This window comes from Entamoeba nuttalli (genome assembly GCF_000257125.1).
Source record: "Entamoeba nuttalli P19 unplaced genomic scaffold asmbl_7056, whole genome shotgun sequence".
Classification (NCBI taxonomy): Eukaryota; Evosea; order Mastigamoebida; family Endamoebidae; genus Entamoeba; species Entamoeba nuttalli.
Genome location: NW_008578414.1, coordinates 1 through 20324, shown reverse-complemented (window position 1 = coordinate 20324; position 20324 = coordinate 1). Strand labels below are relative to the sequence as shown.

The window sequence follows — 20324 nt, the reverse complement described above, 5'->3', positions numbered from 1 at the left end:
TTACTAAAAGCAGAATTGATAGAAATACCAAGTGAAATAATGACACAAGAAATTGTAATAAGAAATATGAAAGATCTTATGAGATATTGTTGAGATCATTCTGGAGAATACATGAATATAGAAATACCAGAAGAAGAAGACTCTCAGGAGAGTGAAGGATTTGAAGAAATTCTCACCTGAACAATAGGTTGAAAGTTATTAAAACTTAGCTTAATATTTATTTTTTTTAATGAATGTTTCTATTTCCCGTCATTTGTTTCTATTTTAATATATTATAAAGAAAAAAGTTGACTTTGCCACGTTTAATCTACTAAAAAAAGAATGCTCTTGTTGACTTTTCGTTAAACAAACCTCAAGATTGTTTTAGTGAGATGAAATAGTTTGAATTATAAAAGGATCTTTAAAAGAATGTAATTAGTTAAATTAGTATGACAATACAATCTGCTCATTTTCATAGAATAATGAAACAAGTTCTTTCTCATAACCTTTTGCCTGTTTCACTTTCTTCTTCTTTTGGAAAAAGTCAACGGGTATTAGAATTTTATTCATATGGAGTATTAAAAGAAAAAATCACACACAAAATAGTTCAGTCTTTCACAGTATGTGATCCTTGTTTCTTTACAGAATTTAGGGATGCATGTATGGCAGCACGAGAAGATGTATTTGACGAGTTATTAAAACCTTATATATCTCCAAGATGTGAGCGAGGAAAATATGTTAGTATGATTATTGCTGAATGTACTTTAGTAATTCAGACATGTAATTCAAGTAATAAAAATATTTTAAATTCATTACAACAATTTTTGGTGAATTGTTTGTTTATATCAGGATGTAATAATTATTTTAATTCTAAATTTGTTGTTGCTTCTCCTGATAGAAGTTTTAAACGTTCACAATCTCCAGCTGTATGGAATTATCATTTAGAGCAAATGTTTGCTTAATTTTGTTTATATTATTAATTTAATTGGAAAAACGAAAATTCAAAGAATATTTTAATTAATTTTGTGTTTTTTTTATTTTATTTACTTGTTGTTTTAAACGTTTATTTTCTTCATACAAAGATTTTAATACAGAAAGGAGTGTAGGAATTTCTTCTCGTGGGAAATTATCAGAAGATGATTGTAACATATGATAAAGTTGTTTTTGTGGCTCTTCTGTTTTTGTTACGTCAAATAAAGTAAGTAAATGAGCTGGAAGAATAGTTGGACAACGTTGTTTAATTGAATATTGATAAGAGTCTTTTGTTTGCTGGATAAATTGTTGGTAAACCTCATTTTCTTCAAAATGTAATGAGTTTTCATTCATTTGAGTAATAAAAGACACTGCAGCTACAAAATTACAGAAATAACATGAATGAGCTCCTCTAGTAGTTTCAGCAAAAGTCATAACGTATTTTACTGTTGAACTTAGATGAGGTAAATTTGCTTTTAATAAAGTATAAATAACAATAGGAACAAAACTATCTCCACTTACATTCCCAGTGACAAAAATTATTGTCATTTCAACAATACGTAATGCAATATAAATATATGCTAATTTATCTTGAGCAGTTCTAACAGAATCTATTTGTTTTAAACAATTTATAGCATAACTTAGAGGTTCCACACTCTTATTTTCATCAAAGTCAACATCTAATAACTCTGGTGTAATAAATTGATGTTCTATAACTTTATTCATTATAAGATGATCTTCTTCAACTTCTTTAAGATTCATTTTTTCAATTGTATTAATACTTGGTGGCCAAATATATTTAAATACCCTAGTATATAATAGTCTTTGAAGAACAGTGAAGTATTGTTTATCTTCACCAATTCCAATTTTTAATCTTTTCAATGTAATAAGCATCTCTTTTATAAACTTCTCAATAACTTCTTTTCGTTCATCTAAATTCATTCCTTTAACCATTTCTCCAAAGCCGACTACAAATTGGTCAATTTGGATTGAAACTTCTTTTATTTTAAGAATTTTTTGATATATCTTCTTTTGTACTTCATTATTATTATTTAATTCTTTTCTTCGTTCATCATCTAGTGGTGATACAAATTTTGGTTGAAACTTATCATTTAACATCATTTTGTCAATTCGTTGTTGATCAATAAATCCAGGAATTGAATTTTTAATTGTTTCAACACTTTCATCTAATGATAATTCAATAGTATATTCATTAAAAGATAATGGTGCATTTCCATCCATTAATTTCCATGCCCAACTACATCCATGTTGATAGATTGGTGATTTTGTTAATAAAATATTTAATTGAGATTGGTTTGTTTCTTTTCCAATATATGCCTCAATACCAATGATATTTGTTGAGAATATAGGAGCACTTGTTTTAGATATACTTTTTACTGTTTCAATAGCCTCATCAAATCGTTCAAAGTCTGTTCCATTAAAGTCTTTAACGTCACTCATAAAAACTCTTAAACTAGAATTAGAAATAATTCCTGGTATTTGAGTTAAAGTTATAAAGTGTAATGATTCTTTATCAAGTAAAATAAAATGAGAATAGAAGAAATCTTTTGTCAAATCAATATCATTGATACAATATACTGGTGGTAATATTAATATTGCATTTAATTTAAGAGCGTCTTGTAAAATAGAAATATTAGTTGTTATTAATGATCGAAATATAGGATGAGTAATAACTAATAATGAGTTATGATATTCAATTTTGTTAACATATTCAATTTGAATAGAATTATTTTGTAATTCACTTAAAACTTCACTTGAAGGAATATTTTCAATAGTGACAGTAGGAATATTTTCTGAAGTAAGAGATTTTTGTTGAATTTGACTGTTATTATTTTCTTCTTTAATTTGTGAATATTTTTCAAAGTTTAATGGGACACCTTTAACAAAAATGAATGACTGTGATTGAATTTTCTTTCGATTAATACGTGTTTGTTTGTCTATAACAGTTAATTTCTTTTTATATTTTGGTGCGTCATACAATGGTTTATCTCCAAGAGAATATTTAGGTTTTGGGGGAGGTGTTACTGGATGTGATATATCCTTAATCAATAAGCATTGATCATATCCTTCTGACAATCTTTTTTTTTCAATGGAATTACTTTTATGAATTGTTTTTTTTCCTGGAGAAGGAGGTGCTTTTTCAGGTTTAGGAGGAACATATTTTTTATTTTCTATTGAAACGATATCACTTCGTTGAACTTGAATAGAAGAATTATTAATTTCATTTTCTTCAGAATGAAATGAAGAAATGTTTGGTATTTCATTAAATTGAATAGTTTGTGATATCTCACTATTAGTAATATCACTAGTCCCCTCTGACTGAATATGATTAGTTATTACAAGAGGGTCTTGTTGCATGGATAGAAATTTTTTTGATTAATAAGTTTTTAAAAAAGAAATTTTAACGAAAAATAAGAAAAGTTGAATTTTTAATAATTTCAATATGATGATTTTTCTTCTTCTTTTTTCAAAAGATTTTATCATTTTATAATAAATGAAAATTCTTGTTACAAATATATATTTTTTTAAATTAGAGATATTTTATTGTGTGTTTATAATTGTTTTTAATGAATTAATTATTGAAGATATTAAGAGCCTTTGTTTTGGATTTTGTGTCCATGAATGAGTTATTATTGAATAAAGACTTTCTGGAATTAAAGGTGGTTGTTCTAATCTTTTTCCTGATGTAATAAATTCTGCTATTTTCCATGGAAAACCAAATCTTTCATCATTTTTTGGAAATGGGTCATTCCATTGACCAACTTCATACATAGTAATTGCAAATGAATATATATCAGCTTCCTTTTTATATTTTTCTTGATTAAGAACTTCTGGTGCCATATATATTGGTGTTCCAATTCCTTTGGTAAATGTCATATTAGTCATTAACATATTAATATTTCTTGAACTTCCAAAATCTGTTAGTTTAGTCATTACAGTATTCTTTTCATCAAAAGACATTACTAAAATATTATCTGGTTTAATGTCACGATGTAATATATTATTGTTATGAAGATATTGAATTCCTTTAGCAGCATCAAGAAGAAATCTTAAACGGATTGCTAATTTTGGAATGCTTTCTTTCTTCTTTACAATAAGTTCTCTAATTGATCCATACTCTGCATATTCTGTAACTATACAAATATGGTCTTTTAAACAACATGCTCCAAAGAAATTAATAATATAATCACATCTAAATTTATCTAACATAGAAACTTCTTTCTCAAATTCCTCCATAACTTCTTCATTATCTTCTAAATTCTTCATTTTTTTTATTGCAACTTTCCTTCCTCTAAATATTCCTTCATAAACAATACCAAATGAACCTTCTCCTTTTTTCTTTATTTCTTTAAATTCAGTATAGTCTAATCTTGTTGATAATTTCGTTTTGAATGATATTTGAATAGTACAGGTTTGTTCAATTTTTGTACGAATATTTTTTGAAGTAATAACCATCTGATCTTCAACAGTACAGGAACATAATGGTGTAACAAATACATCAAATTCACATCCTTTTCCTTTTGGAATAGTGACTATTTGAGGATTAGTTCTTAATAAATATCTGTTATTTTCTTCTTTGGTTGTTAATTGAACTTTAATTGTTTCTTTAGTTGAATTTGCAATACAAAGAATTTCTCTTATTTCTTTTCCAACACTCAGCTCAGGAAAATCATCATCATTTTCTTCTTTAAATTTTATTATACTTTTATTTACCATTATTTGGTTATTATAAGGTAGTGACATAAATACAATATTACAATATCTTATATTAAAGAAACTATTTTCTTTTTCATATTGTTTTTGTGTTTTATATCTATAATATGTTCTACTGAACCATCCAATAATTATTAAAATAATAATAGTTATTGAGAGAATCACCAATATGACTAATATAATTACCCACCATACAGGAGATCTTTGACAATATGTCCCATCATTGCTAGGTTGATACCAGAAACTACATTGTGAACAAATCCTTTTTTCAACTGAAATACAATGACTTAATTGTGATAATGGTATGCATTGATAATTTTTCAATATTCCATCAGTACATGAAATGCATTGATAAGAATTACATTCAGAGCACCCTTCATAAATATAAGAACAATGAATGCATTCTTTATTTTTTAAAGTATAACCAATATTACATTCTTCACACCCAGTAGATGTCTTTAATTTACAATTTTTTAATAATTCATAAGAAAGACATGACCCATTCATCGAAAGATAATAATTTTCATTACATTCTAAACATTGTAAATCTGTTTGACATGATGAACAATGACTTTTACATTTTTTACATAATGAAGATGATCTGTAATATCCTTTCATACAGACAGCACATCCTTCATTATTAGAAAATAAAAATTGACAGTTTTGTATAACTAAAGAAGATAAAACACATGACCCATTAATAGAAGTATATCCATTCTCACATTTAAAGCAATACTCCGAATTTAAACAATCTAAACAATGTTCAGGACAAGCCTTACAATCATAATTTGAGACATACATTTTATTAGTACATTTTACACAAAGTCCATGAACATATTGTTCACAATTTGTAACATTTTCTTTATTTATACATTGACCTAAAGAATTTAAAATATAACCAGAAAAACATTCAACACATTTATTGTTAACGCAATATTTGCAATTTTCATTGCAATAAATACAGTCAGTTCCATCAAAATATTTTGCTTTATCATTACAAGAAATAAAATGACTATGACTTGACACACAATCAACATATGAACATGACTTACCAGTTGTAACAATTTCACTAGAATTAAAACAACTATAACACTCTTGAGAAGAACACATTGAACATCCATCAAATTTGGATGAACATAAAAGACATCGACCATTTTCTAAAAAATATCCATTAGAACATGAAATAATTGATGTTGCTGTAACAACAGTTTCACTGTTTGTTTTCTTAATACAAATACCATTAATATTAATATAATTATCTTCACAAATAATACACTTTTTTGATGTACATTGGATGCAATGCTCTTCACAAGAAAGACATTGTGTTCCATCTGAATAAAAACCTTCAGAACATGATACTACTTTGTTCGATACTACTTTTAACTCTTCATTTTTCTGACATCTTCCATAGCTGTCAATTTGATAATAATCATCACATAATACACATTTATTATTTATACATCTACGGCAGTTGGTAGGACATAAAGAACATATACCATTAATAAATTCATAATGTTCACTGCACTCATCACAAGTATACTTACTTTTCTTTGTACAATATGGGATATCAATTACTTCATAATTAACACAAGTTCCATTAAGAATAATTCCATCACAAACCAAACATGATACTTCATTGTTCATTATATAATATGAAGAACAATATGATATTGTTTTTGTTGAATGAATTATTTCATTTATTAGGTTAAATGGTTGTTCAGATGTAACAACACTATCTAACGAATTTTTAAAAAGAACATTTATATTTTTTGTTTGTGAAGGAAAGTAAACAAAGGAATAATTTGCAGTAATTCTAAGTGAAAAATTAAAATCATCTGGTTTAATAACCAAATGACTATCGTTAATCTGTACTATCCCTTCAAATGAATGATCAATATCTAAAAAAGATATTGAAGGTAATAATTGAACAACACAATTTGAAGAATAACATGGACAATATACTTCTTTATAATTTCCATTTGATAATGAACCAGAAACTAAAGTACAATAAACACTATCATCCAATTGTATTGCTGGACATATACGAACTAGTTTATTAGAAGATAAATAAATCATTCTATTATTTAAGAATGAAGAATTAATCATTTTAAATGTAGTTGGAGATACAACAAAGTTAACACATGTCTGTACTGAATACATTGTTGGAAAGTGTAAAGAACTATTCTCATTTAACGAAATGACACTTTCTGATTTAATATTGAAAAAATCATTTTTACTAATAAATTGTTCTATTTCAAAATTTCCATTTACCTTAATTCTAGTATGAGAATCTACTTGTAATGTCTTACAAAACAAAGAACCATTAATAAAAATATTATACCCATTAAATGAACAAAATTTAATTGAAAGAATTTTACTATTTGTGTTGAAATAAGTATTTTGTTCTATTGTCACGTTATTCCAATATTCATTTGATTGAATTTCATATAAATTGAAATTAATTCTTAAATTTAAAGTATTACTAGGATATAATTTATAATTATAACAATCAATAAACTGTTTTAGTGTTGAGTCTATATAATTTGATCCATCAAAAATACATTGGCACATAAAAAATGCACCTTTTGGGACAAATCTATTTCCACAAGTCATTACATTATTAAGCAAAAACTGTGACTCAAAATGATTTATTATTCTTGTAAATAAAATTACCTCTTGTGAATGAATAGATGAAATATCTATTTCATTATTTATTTGAATATCATTAAAGATACAATATGAAGGTGAAATTACAGTTAAAGAAGAAACAATAACAATACCATTAAATATAATTTCATTTGAAGAAGATAGGACAAGAGTTTTTACAATTAATTTACCGATAGAACTTATATCAATAACCTTTGTTTTTGTTTTAAAATTAATTGAATTCCAATGGTTTAAATCTTTTAATTGAATAGTTTCAAAATTTGGAAGATTTAAATCATACATTGAAGAATTTTTAACACAATCAGGATAATTCCAGTTAGATAAAACTGAAATATTTGGTGTTGAAGTTGTTAGTGAACAATTACAATCAGATAATGGTTCAATTAATTCATAAATAACATATCTACCATTTCCATTTCTATTACAAACATTAGAAATAGAATAAGATGATGTTATCACTGAATAAATGTTATGACCAGTGAATAAATATTTTGGAAGGTTACTTTGATAAGAAGAACTAAAATCAAATGTTAATGTTTGAGCTGAATCCCCATCAATCATAATGTATCTAGTAGTAGAATCCGTTTCAATAATAAAATAAAATTTCTGATTTATATCAGAATAGATATTAATATTAGAATTATAAATATGAATATTTGGTTTTGATGAATCAGCAACTTTTGTTCTACATCCATCTATACCAAAACAACCAAATGTTAATACAAATTTATCTGGAATAACTTTCATAAATAGAAATAACAATCCTTCAGAATGTACAGTTCTTAATCCAAATGACTTCATTGTTGATGTTGGCTCTTCAAAGTGTAGATATTTTGGAGACTTCCCAGTAGTATCAAAGTCTTGAAAAATGGTATTCTCTAAAGTACAACAACCATTTCTAAAATAAAATACATCACTCTTTTTAGTTCCAATTTTTATATATTCATGAGTCCATCCATTTCGTTCAATACCTACTGGAAAATAACCAATAACTCCATTACTCTCAGTCCATTCATTTGATCTTGCATAAAAAATATTACTAAATACAAAAAGTAAAATACTAATGAACATCTAATTAAGATAACTAGTTTCTTATCTTAAATAATCCACAAAACAGCCACTTCCTATTGAACTTCGTTTTTCGAAAACTGTTTTGTCTAAAAATAAAACAGAATCATGAATTACAACAAAAAAAAAATTAATACAATCCATTAATGGTTTTATTAATCAGAAAAAAAAGTATTGAAAAATCTTTTCAATATCTCTTAAAAGTACGTTAATAGGCATAACAGGCAAAAAAAAATTATTAAAAATGTTCAAATGAAAACAACATAAATCAAATAAAAATGTTATTCATCACAAAATGAAAAAATAAAAATATTAGAAAAAAACTAAAAAACAAAGAACAGAGAGATGAGTAATAAAGTAGCTGTGATTAATTTGAAACCAGAAGAATTTAAAGAAATTGTTCATACATTAAAACATCATATAACCAATGGGAGATTAAACAAAAAAGAAAATGTTGAATATGAGCCAATAAATGAACATGAAACACAAAGAATTACAATTATACATAAATATGGGTCTATAGATATTGAACTAGTTCCACTTCAAAGTATAGAAGAAGGAATAGAAGATGAATGGGGAGGATATATCTGCGAAGAAAATACTCCAAACTATCAAAAAATAACTCAATATAATGCTGGAGAATTAAATATGATTATCGGAAATGGTAAATTACTTGATTGGTGCATTGATAATGGTATTGAATATGTGGACAGACAAGCAATAGAAGATGAAAATAACGCAGAAGGAATAGACAGAATTGCAGAGGCTATTGCAAATAACCCATGGAACTTCTCTCAACAACCTCAGAGATATAATGAAGATCTATTATTACAACCACCACAACTACCAAATACTTCAAAGCAAGAACTAACAAAATCAAGTAATGAAACAACTCAAAGTGATGAAAAAGATTTGACATTAGAGACTGCACTAAATAAATTATTAGATTATAAACGAAAGGCTGCTCAAACAACTGATATGAATGAGAGAAGAAAATTAGCAGAGGAAGCAGCTCTACTAATGGCACAATTTATGGGAGACTCGAGTGAAGAAGATGATTAATTTTATTAATAACATATCTTTAACTTCTTTGTTTAACTTTAAAATAGAGACTCAATGAAGTGAAATTCATTGCAATTACATTAAAATGAGAAAATAGTTTTCACCATAATCCTGCTTTTTGTTTTTCTGTTTGCTGTTTCCATTGTTTCCATGATTTAAACATATCAAACGTAACATCAAATAATTCGATAAAATCTTCGTCTGACAAATGAAACTAAAAATGTTAAGTTTTTCTTCTTAATTTGACTTCATTTTAATATTAAAAATAACAACAAACTACTAAGTCATCTTTGGCAATCCCATCTGGTTTATTTTCTAATTCTCTAAAAGAATAAACCTCTAGCCCAAGTGAATTAAGCGTTCTTTTACCATCTACTAATTGAACATTTTTTTCTCTTAACATATTCTTTGTTAAATCATTATTTCCACCATGTTTTGATACTTTTAATGTAATTTCAGCACATGAAGATCTACGATCTCTTTTTGAAGCATCTCCTTTACTAGTATTAACAGAAATAGTTAATTTAGGTTTAATTGAAGAAGGACTATCAGTTCCACTTACAGAACCCTTTCTTGAACATTCTGATTGTCTATCATTTTTATATTCTTCAATACTTTTAATATTATCAGTTGGAATTTCAGAACATCTATTCTTTTTTTCCATAGGAACTTTTAATAAAGAAGAATTAAATGGTAACTGATCATTAGTTAATGCAATAGGTCTTTTTGAATAAATAGACATCCTTCCTCCTTTATCTTTTCTTCTTTTCATTAATTCTTCTTCTGGGTCAATACTTCTATCGATATCACCAGAATGTAATTCTATTGTCCTATGAACTACACAACTTTCCGTTAATGGGAAGTTAGGAACTGAAGCAGATTGTAACTTTTTGAGGTCATTAACCATTCTAATTAATCCACCATCAGGAACAAGTTCAGTTCCTTGTAATTTTATTTTACTTTTAGTCCTTACTCTAATTTTAATTGAATCTTTTTTTGAGTTACAAGGAAGAAGAGTAATTCTTGATATTGGAAAGACAAATCTAATTAAATTTTCTTTATTTGCTATTGCAAGTAAATTTTGTGTTAGAACAGCTGATACTGGACATCCTTTTAATTTAAAATCAGTTATATATAATATCTCTTCATTTGTTATATCTCCAAATTTTCCTGGTTTAAATTTATCAAATAATTTTGGTTTAATTCTTTCACTGTCTGCTTTGGTTTTAGTTTCATCTATTGTAGTAGTTACTTTTTTAATAAGATTAACCATTTCAACAAGATTATTTGCATCTGGATGATCATTCCATGTATGTTTTTTTAATTCATTTAATAATAAAACATACCTTGGAAGTCTTTGAATTGGCATAATTAAATATGATGACATATCCTTATCATTCCCTTTTTCTTTCATTAGTGCATCTCTGACACATTCAATACATAAAATTTGTTCTACTCGTTCTATAGACTCAGAATAATTAACAAGATAAGGAGTATAAACACTAAGTGCACCTTCAAGTTCTTTATAAACATTAATCCATGGTTTATTTGGTTTCATATCTTCAGTAGCTTTCTTCAAGTCATTTAAAAACTTAGAGTTAAATTGATAAATTTCTTCCATATTATTAAAAATTATTTGAACACTATCCTTCTTTAATGCACCATTCTCAACAAAACTTTGAATAATTGGTCTATATTTATCAATACCCTCTTTAAGATAATGGACATAATCATCTTCTGTTTTAACCATTTCTTGTGTAACTTTAATTCTAAATGCATTCTTTTTTTTTAATGAATTCATTTCATTTTTTGCAGAAAATCTTCTGAAATAAGCTTGTGCCTTAGCAATAGTACCTTCAAATACATTCACTAATGTGATGAACATATTTTATTAAAATTAGTTAACTAAAATATAACAAACTGTCAAATCCTTTTGTTGTTGACATAAGAAATTGTAATGTAGTTCTAAATACAGAGGCTGAAACTCGAATTTTGCCACCAATAACTGTTCTTTGAATATATTTTAATTGTTCTTTTATATTTTCAGCTTCCTGACCTGAAGGAAGATTTTTTTTAACTTCTTCAATAGGAATTTGTGGAAATGGTTCAATGTTATAGATTTTAAAACATTCTGTAGCAAATAGAAAGACACATTCAACTATTCTAACAATATTCTATTAAATGAATTGACTAACCTAATAAATAAAATATTAACAAACCCCTTTTACAAAATCATCGTGTGTTGCAATTCTTAATAATGGAACGTGCATTTCTTTACATACTTGAAGAAACATATTTAAGTTTTCTAATTGTTTATATGGATGTTTAGAGTCATGAATAACTGGAATAAGATCATCATCAATAGTTTTTGCTAAATAACATAAAATTGTTCCTGATTTAAGTGAATTACATAAATCAGGATTAATAGGTACTTTAAGAATAGTTTCCATCCATGATATTAACATCATTTTCTTCTGAATGAACTGAATGAATTGGTCATCACTTTCCATTTCCCAACCAAACTTAAAACTTTTTTTTAGTTTCTTTTTTTTGTTTTTTGAAAAAGAAGATTAGTATTTTTTACTTGAACTATAAAAATTTTATTTTTTTATTTCAAATTAACTTTCTCTTGTTTTCTAATATTTTTTATTCTTTCTCCTTCTCTCATTACTGTTGATATTTCTCAATAAACTAACAAAATCCTTAACTCTTTCCTTAAATACTTTTTATTCTAAAATAAACATTTAACCAGTAAAACAAACCATTCACTTACCATTGACCATTAAAATCAAAAGAATCTTTTGTTCCTTTCCAAAATAAATCTCCATTTGTTTGTTGAATCTTTGGTGATGAACTTTTTGATTTAGTAGTATTTAATGATGCAAATATATCATCTTTCTTTTGAGAATTTGAATTAAATGAGCTTTCACTTTCAAAATCAAATAATGCTTGACTTTTTGGTTGTGGAGAATGTGTGTTAGATGAATTACTAGTCATAACAATAGTTGTTTGTTTTGTTGAAGGTGTTCCAAAGTCAAATAATGAAGCAGAAGATGATGGCTTAGGTGATTGAGAAATAGTAGTATTACTTGGTTGATTAAATGAGAATAAATCTGTTGAAGTAGTCATTGGGGTATATGATTTCTTTGGATATTCATCAAAAGAAAATAAGTCTGTTGACTTGTTAAGTGATGGTGAAATATTTGAACTACTATTATTAACTGAATTAGTTGAATGAGTCATTGATGAAGATGTTTGACTTTCCCCAGATGTTTTTGGTTGAAGAATAGATGGCTTTTGTTTTAAAGAATCATCAGATTGTGTAGGAATGTCTTTAAAATTATCCCAGAATAATCCAGCAGAACTTGAAGTTGATACTTGTGGCTTCAAAGTTTCTTCTTGAGGTTGAACAGGATTTGGAGATGGTGAAGGAGCATTAGAAGCAACAGGATCAGATTGATCCATTAAGTTGGCATAAGGATTTGGTAAGTTAACTTCTTTAGCTATCATGTCCATAAGTTGGAAAGTGTTAATACGTTCAAAAGGGTCAATAACAAAGATCTTTTCAAAGAATTGAGTCACTTTCTTAGAATAATAATTATTTGGAATAGAGTATTTACAAAATTGAATTCTCATTGGAGATTCTTCAAATGGAGTATCGAAGTAACAAATTTTATATAATATACATCCTAATGCCCAAACATCAGCCTTTCTTCCAATTGGTTTATAGTCATAAAGATTAATCATTTCTGGTGATCGATAAGCTAATGTAGTATATTTTTGAATATTCTCATCAATTATAGGACAATCTCCTTTAGTTCGATTATAAAATTTACTTTCTGGTACAACACTACCGAAATCAGTTAATAAGAACTTTTTATTTTTAAATAATACATTTTCTACTTTTAAGTCTCTATGACACAATGGTGGATTTTGTGAATGCATAAAAGCAACAGCATGACAAATTTGATAAAACATTCTTAAGACAGCTTCTTCTTTTATTGGATTTGGGTATGTTCTTTCTAATACATTAATTGTAGAAACAGGACAATAATCCATCAATAACACTACTTTTTTTTCTGGTTCACTATAGATAGCACTATCAATCAATGGTACAATAAATTCGTTTTTACATAACGCTTTATGTACATTTATTTCTTGTTGAATCCGTTTTAAATCATTTTGGTCACCATAATACATAACTTTCATTGCATATTCTCTATTACTCAGTTGAGAATGGACAAGATAAACTTGTGAAAATCCTCCTTGTCCTAGTTTTCTATCTACAAGGACCTGTTCATGACCGACATTGATAAGAGTATTTCCCATTAAAATTATTATGAGATTTAAGTTCTAATACTTCTTTTTGTTCTATTTTTTTCTTTTTACTACCACCTGAGAGAAACCAACTAATAATTTTATTAAACTATTTTTTATTTATTTTTTATTTATTTCACTTATTATTTAACAAATGTAACCAAAATCTTTAATGAACCTAACTCTTTCTCTATCTGTTCAAATTAGAATTCAATAACTCTACTATTACTACAGTTTGTCCTTTTTTTTCAACAATAAAATTATCAACTCTCTTTTTTTTTCTTTTGATAATATTTCTATTTTTTTGAAGGATCAATTGTACTTGATTTCTAATAACATTTTGTGTTTGAATAAAAGTGTTGTTAGTAAAACCATTAATACTATTATTGATCATTGGTTTCTGTTTTATTAATGTGGTAATAAAAGACATTCTCACAAAATAAATACATTTTAATTGTTTAAATCTTTTATATATGTTATGTATAACACATTCATTAAACCAGAAAGATGAAGAAAATAAAAACCCTGATTCGATGACCAATTTCTAGTTGAGAACTTACTCTTCTGGTGAACTAAAATTATTATATTCAATTGATCATTATGTCAGATATTAATATGACGAAAGAAGAATTAGTTCGTCAGCTTACTGAAATTCGTGCTACATTAGCTGAAGAAATGAAAAAGAATCAAGAACCAAAATCAGAAGAATTAGATAAATTAAAAGATCAAAATGCTCGTTTAGAGTATAGAATAAAACATTTATTGAGGGCATTAGAAGAACAGGATAAAGAAATTGAAGAACTCAAGAAACAAATTAAGAATTGAGTTATATAACAGAAATTTATTTTTGATATTGTTTTTTGTTACTTAAATAAAAATTTTTTGAAATAGAATCATTATTAGAAAAGTTTAAAATAAATTGAATTTTAATTATTAAAATCAAGTGTCGATTTTTCAGTTTGAATAGTATTTTCACTTATATTCGCTGACACTAACTCTTTTAATTTCTTATTTTCTTCTTCAAGTTGTTCACATTTTTGTTTAAATAATGATAACTCTTCTTTTAATTCATTCATTTTGTCTCTTTTCTTGTCTCGGCACATTTTTGAAGACCATCTATTCTGAATTCTTCTTCTGAGTTTTCTTAATTTTTCTTCATCATCACCTGTTATTCTTTCTTTCATTCTTACAGTTTCAATATAACTGTCAAACTCTTCTAAATCCATTTTTTCAAGTTCAGTAAAATCAAATATGTGAATTATACCGTTTGATAAAGGACTAGGAGGAGAGACATTTTGTGGTAGTAAAGGAGATTTTTGTGACGGAGGACTTTCGTTATGTCTGTTAAAAGGATTGTACGGTGCTTCCATGTGTGGTGGAAAACAAATAACTTTTTAGTGATGGCGACACAGTTCATACAATGTTAAATTTGTTAATGGCTTTCATACAATAATAATCTAAGGGTTTTATTCCTGAAAAATCCAAGTAATTTACTGAAGAGTTGTTTGCTTGACTTCCTTGATTTTTAATCTTTTTTCTACCCTTTTTATTGGTTCTTTTCTTTATTAAAAAAATAGAAGAATGTAGATGATTGCAACGCCGTTTTCGAGTTCATGCAAAAACAAAAACATCATTTTTACATTTCGTTGGTTTCTTTGAAAAAATAATGTTATTTCGTTTTTTATTTAATTATGTTTAGACTCAATGATAGCTTGTTTCTTTCTTAGTATTATTTTCTATAATTGTTAATTAAACTAGTGATGAGATTTGAAAGTCAGATTAAATAAATTTTATTTAATTAACTTTTTTTAAATGAAAATAGATCAACTACAAGAATATGTTCTTTGTTAGTATTACCACTGCTAAACTCAGCTTTTAGTATTTATTTAAGAGAATTTAAAAAAAAATGAACATTTATTCTTTTTTTCTATAATGTTAAAAAATACCCAATGAGTGTAAAATAAAGAATATCAATTATTCTATGAACAACTCAACATATTTTAATTATATAATTATTGTAAACATAGATATATGAAGTTGTTATACTTTGTCATTTCGTTTGGCTATTCTATTTTTTGTTTCATAGTTATTTTTATTTATTTAAGACTTCATAGTTATTATTATAGAAAACAATAGTATTGAGAACGGTTTAACAGTTGTTATAATCTAATACTCCAATTAATAGTTTTCAAGACTATACCATACAGTTTTGACAACAAATTAAATATTTAGATAATAATTATTTAGAAAGACAGTTCAACTATCGTAGAGATACTTTTTCTGTCATGCAGTCAGTCAATGACTGATTATATTATAAAATGCTTTATTTAATTCAGTTATATTTTTTATTGATTTTCAATGTTAGTATTTCATACTTAAACAATAAAACTTAATAATTATTTAACAAATACAAGACTTTAATGTTTATATAATAAACTATATTATAATATATTTAGAAATAAAAAATAAAAATAATAGGTTCATAATCTTCATGGAGGATTAATAATTAATTTAATAAACTCATTTAATAATAGAGTTATTATTCGATATTGAACATGATAAAATAGTTATAATTATTAATATATTTACATATACTTGGCAAAATAAAAGAGCTAGAAATGATGTAATAACAAGAGTTATTTGTTGTTTTGTCTTTGATTAGTAAAAATGGATGAAATATAAAAATGATTGTAGTTATTTACTTTCATAGAAAAGGATATTATCAAATAATATTAATCATGAAATTGAAATTAATTGAAATTGTGTAAACAAAGTTATAAGACTCAATTCAAGAAATATATATAGAAATAAACTAATTATATTGATTAATAAAGAAAAATGGGTGAGGGAATAAATAAAAATGATAATATAAATATTGTATCATTTTCAATGAATGATAAAATACAAGAATGTTGTTTTTAAGTATGTACAAATAGAATTTAATAATATAATAAACTTTATTAAGAAAATAAACAAACAATATAATATGTAATCATCTAATTACAAAAATATAAATTGTTTTATATAAGTATATCACAGTCTTTGTGTAAAAATAATGACATTATTTAAAACGAATTAAAAACCAACTCATTTATATTTTAATGAACCATAACATTAAACTAATTATTCTTTTTAATATCTAAAAAAGCAAACTATTTTTAGAAGAATATATCATCAACATAAAACATAATAATAATTTAAATAACGTATTGTTTTATGATTAGAGTTAACGGTTAGTAGTTAAAAAAAATACTATTAGATTTTTACAGAATAATAAATACGAATTATGATAGTGTCATATTGTTAATTTTTTAAAAATTGTTACCATTAAAAAAAAACATTAAAATTAGAGTTATTCCATTAATTCATTTTTTTTGTAAATAACACAAATAAAATTTTATATTTTTATTTTGACTTATAAAAAAATTAATTTATTTAGAAAAACAGTTTAATAAAGTATTTAATTGAATTAATATTTTATGGATAATAAATAAAAACTAAATATGGGTTATTACACAAAAATATATTTTAGTTAACACAACGAAAAATCCATAAAAAAATATTTATTAGTTACAAATGTTATTTCTTCATTAGAAATTAACTTTTTAGTAATGATATAATAATAAATAGACATATAAAATATGGCATTGTAGTTAAATATAACTGACTATATGATTCATTGACTAATTACTATCAAAAATACAATTTCATTCAAAAAATAAAAAATGGTGACAATAAAAATAACTACGAATAAATTATTTAGTCATAAGTTTATAGAATTTTTATTCAACGAAAAGAAAAACAATCAGATAAGTCTTAATTTATATTTATCCATAACAAGTCATTATTATTAAACGAAAAAAAATTGTAAGATATGGTTTGTATAAAAATAATATTGCTCAGAAAAATTTCAGTCTTAAAGAAATAAAACTGATTCTTTTTTCCTTGTAAAGTTTGTAAAAATTAATATTGATTAGTAAAAGTAAATAATATATTTAAAAAAAGTTATAACTAAAATTCTAATTGATTTAATAAATTATTTTTATAGTTCAATTTCAACTTGAGTATTTTTGATCTTAGTTTATTTAAATTTTTCATATTTCGCTCAGATATTAAACACAATTATAAACAAATCAACGTTTATAAAAAAGATTAAACATCAAAAAAAAATTACAAAACGTAAAAATCATAAAACTATCTTCTTAATACAATTAGTCCAGAACTTCCAGTCTCAATATCTGATTTGGTAAGACTATTTTGTGAGTGGTGTTGAAATAATTATAACTACCAATTTTCTCTGAAATAGTTTTATTAACAAAGCTTTTATTAAAATTACTCAACTCTTTTTTTGACTCTGAAACATTTAATCCTAACAAAGATTCAAAAGGCTGTAAAAATAAATGAAGGTGAAACAAAAATAATTAAAGTAATTCTGTCGTGACAAAAAAGAAAATGAAAGTTATTTTATATTTTTAGAAGAAAAAAAATGAACATTTTCTTATTTTTTGAGTTAATTAAACAAATTAAAAATAGTTTTAATAAAAAATATTTAAAAAATGATGACGATGAACGAAAGAAAATTTTTAAAGATTGAACAAACTGTCCCCTAAGAAGAGAGACAATTACCTCAATAAATAATAAAAGGATACGACTCATAAACGAGGGTTTAGAATTAACATTTTCTCATAATAATTTATGAAATATCTGAGTGATTTAACCGATTGAAACAAAACTCTTATTTTAGAAAGGGTTAAGATATAATTCGTCAAATGGATTTAGTAAGAAAAACAATGTTTAGAGATTTTAAAAATAAGAAATACTAAATCACATAGAAGTAAAAAGAACTTAATTCGTTTTAATAACTGATAGCATTTAGTCTATGTTCACATTATATATTATTATACTTTATCTTTTTTTGAGTGAAGTCTCTGCCCAAAATGATCCGTGTATGGTTTGTTCTTTAACATTAATAAAAAGACATAGTTAATCAAATTAACATTACTTTAGAGCCATTTCTTTATCTCAAATGCTAAACATATTGCTGAGCTTACAGGAATTGGACAATATATAATTATAAATGAAGATTGTATGAAAAATATTCCAGACTATCAAAAAGAATCTATTGGACATAGTTTTGGGATGGAATGTTGGGTTTATGAAGATGTATCAATGATTCATAAAGTGTCTCATTCTACATCAAGATGTGGAGAATGTTTAGAGTTAACAGGACCTTCTCAATCACCATTTAGTTGTATTGTTGTTGGTACCTTTTCTGTTAAACAAGAATGTCCTTATACAAAAGAAGATCTTTCAAGAATGATTATAGTAAAAGATGGTTTATTTAAATTAATATCAACTTCAACTTCAGAATCTAATTATGTATTCAGTCAAGTAACTGTTAGACAAGCTGATTGTAATTTTCATTCTCCACCTTTTCTTTATACTCTTAAGAAAAATGAAACTTCTGTAGAGTTACAAATATTAAATAGTGCTGTAGTAATAGAGAAAATAATTATTGATGATAATGACTATCTATCACTACCTAATAGTCATTTTATTGTTCCACTACAAGACAATACTGTTAATATAAAATTGATTGCAGTAGATGGAAGAATATGTAATGTTAATGATGTTAACCTTAATTTAATTGGTTTATATATTGCTAAAGAACAATTTACTCATAGAAAAGTAAATTCATGTCCATTTATGCCTTCAACACAAGTTTATATAAATTCTACTTCAAGAGAGCAAAGTTCCTTTTTTAAATGGATATTTAATCAAGTTAATATTGATTATTCAATAAAACGACTAAACGATACAGATCAATCAATCCATTTTGTTGCTGAAAATGAAAGAACAACACTTGGATTTGGATATCCAACAGTAATTAAAATGTACGATCTTTTTTCTTTAGTAATAGTGGAAATGGAAGTTGAAGGTAATTTACCTAAATATGCTTTTTCCACATTAGGACATGGAAATCAATTTGGGAAAAGTGCTCTTGATGCTGTTTTTGTTTGTAATACAAATATTCCAGTTGAAGTATTTAATACAAAAATAGATGAAACTCATTATTTTATTAGAACAAAACTTTCAATCCCAAAACATTGTTATGGTTATTTAAATGTTATTGCTCTCACATTTGTAACAGTGCCAGGAACAATATTTGATGTTAAAAAGATTACTCTTATTCCAAAAAAACAAAACAATGTAACAGAATGTGGTGTTGAGTCTTTTGATTGTCAATATACTGAATGTACTGACTCTAATACAATTACTCCATTATTTTCTCGTGGGTGTTTTCCAAGATGTGGGTCTTGTAGGAATGGACTTATTTGTTCATCAGGTAAATGTGTAAAAGAAATATCATATAATTCTCGAAGTTCAACAATTTCTGTTTTAAGTTATATGATATTTACAATAGTACTTTTACTAATATAATTGTTAATTTTTGCTATTATAATAAATTCATATTTTTTTTTTCTAATTCTTTGAATTTCTTTTTAATAAAATTAATTAATTTA

The 20324-nt window shown here is 25.3% G+C and overlaps 10 protein-coding genes across 10 annotated transcripts; 4 read left to right on the top strand and 6 right to left on the bottom strand.

Moving 5' to 3' along the window:
• Window positions 1-428: 428 nt before the first annotated feature.
• Window positions 429-941, top strand: ENU1_164190 (hypothetical protein; the record flags this gene model as incomplete). Its single annotated transcript, XM_008860941.1, has 1 exon — window positions 429-941. One exon carries the CDS (start codon window positions 429-431, stop codon window positions 939-941), a length of 513 nt encoding a protein of 170 aa, XP_008859163.1.
• Window positions 942-996: 55 nt separating this feature from the next.
• ENU1_164180 (vacuolar sorting protein 9 (VPS9) domain containing protein) lies at window positions 997-3330 on the bottom strand (the record flags this gene model as incomplete). The annotated part of the gene is made up of 1 exon (XM_008860940.1): window positions 997-3330. One exon carries the CDS (start codon window positions 3328-3330, stop codon window positions 997-999), a length of 2334 nt encoding a protein of 777 aa, XP_008859162.1.
• A 183-nt stretch (window positions 3331-3513) lies between these two features.
• Window positions 3514-8424, bottom strand: ENU1_164170 (tyrosine kinase, putative; the record flags this gene model as incomplete). Its single annotated transcript, XM_008860939.1, has 1 exon — window positions 3514-8424. One exon carries the CDS (start codon window positions 8422-8424, stop codon window positions 3514-3516), a length of 4911 nt encoding a protein of 1636 aa, XP_008859161.1.
• A 342-nt stretch (window positions 8425-8766) lies between these two features.
• On the top strand, window positions 8767-9483 carry ENU1_164160 (hypothetical protein; the record flags this gene model as incomplete). Its single annotated transcript, XM_008860938.1, has 1 exon — window positions 8767-9483. The coding sequence occupies one exon, from the start codon at window positions 8767-8769 to the stop codon at window positions 9481-9483; it is 717 nt and encodes a 238-aa protein (XP_008859160.1).
• Window positions 9484-9742: 259 nt separating this feature from the next.
• On the bottom strand, window positions 9743-11368 carry ENU1_164150 (cell division control protein CDC24, putative; the record flags this gene model as incomplete). The annotated part of the gene is made up of 1 exon (XM_008860937.1): window positions 9743-11368. The coding sequence occupies one exon, from the start codon at window positions 11366-11368 to the stop codon at window positions 9743-9745; it is 1626 nt and encodes a 541-aa protein (XP_008859159.1).
• A 325-nt stretch (window positions 11369-11693) lies between these two features.
• On the bottom strand, window positions 11694-11993 carry ENU1_164140 (cell division control protein CDC24, putative; the record flags this gene model as incomplete). Its single annotated transcript, XM_008860936.1, has 1 exon — window positions 11694-11993. The coding sequence occupies one exon, from the start codon at window positions 11991-11993 to the stop codon at window positions 11694-11696; it is 300 nt and encodes a 99-aa protein (XP_008859158.1).
• A 259-nt stretch (window positions 11994-12252) lies between these two features.
• Window positions 12253-13812, bottom strand: ENU1_164130 (protein kinase domain containing protein; the record flags this gene model as incomplete). The annotated part of the gene is made up of 1 exon (XM_008860935.1): window positions 12253-13812. The coding sequence occupies one exon, from the start codon at window positions 13810-13812 to the stop codon at window positions 12253-12255; it is 1560 nt and encodes a 519-aa protein (XP_008859157.1).
• A 588-nt stretch (window positions 13813-14400) lies between these two features.
• Window positions 14401-14625, top strand: ENU1_164120 (hypothetical protein; the record flags this gene model as incomplete). Its single annotated transcript, XM_008860934.1, has 1 exon — window positions 14401-14625. One exon carries the CDS (start codon window positions 14401-14403, stop codon window positions 14623-14625), a length of 225 nt encoding a protein of 74 aa, XP_008859156.1.
• Window positions 14626-14726: 101 nt separating this feature from the next.
• ENU1_164110 (bZIP transcription factor domain containing protein) lies at window positions 14727-15170 on the bottom strand (the record flags this gene model as incomplete). Its single annotated transcript, XM_008860933.1, has 1 exon — window positions 14727-15170. The coding sequence occupies one exon, from the start codon at window positions 15168-15170 to the stop codon at window positions 14727-14729; it is 444 nt and encodes a 147-aa protein (XP_008859155.1).
• A 3509-nt stretch (window positions 15171-18679) lies between these two features.
• On the top strand, window positions 18680-20241 carry ENU1_164100 (hypothetical protein; the record flags this gene model as incomplete). Its single annotated transcript, XM_008860932.1, has 2 exons — window positions 18680-18751; window positions 18808-20241. The coding sequence occupies 2 exons, from the start codon at window positions 18680-18682 to the stop codon at window positions 20239-20241; spliced, it is 1506 nt and encodes a 501-aa protein (XP_008859154.1).
• Between the last annotated feature and the right edge of the window lie 83 nt (window positions 20242-20324).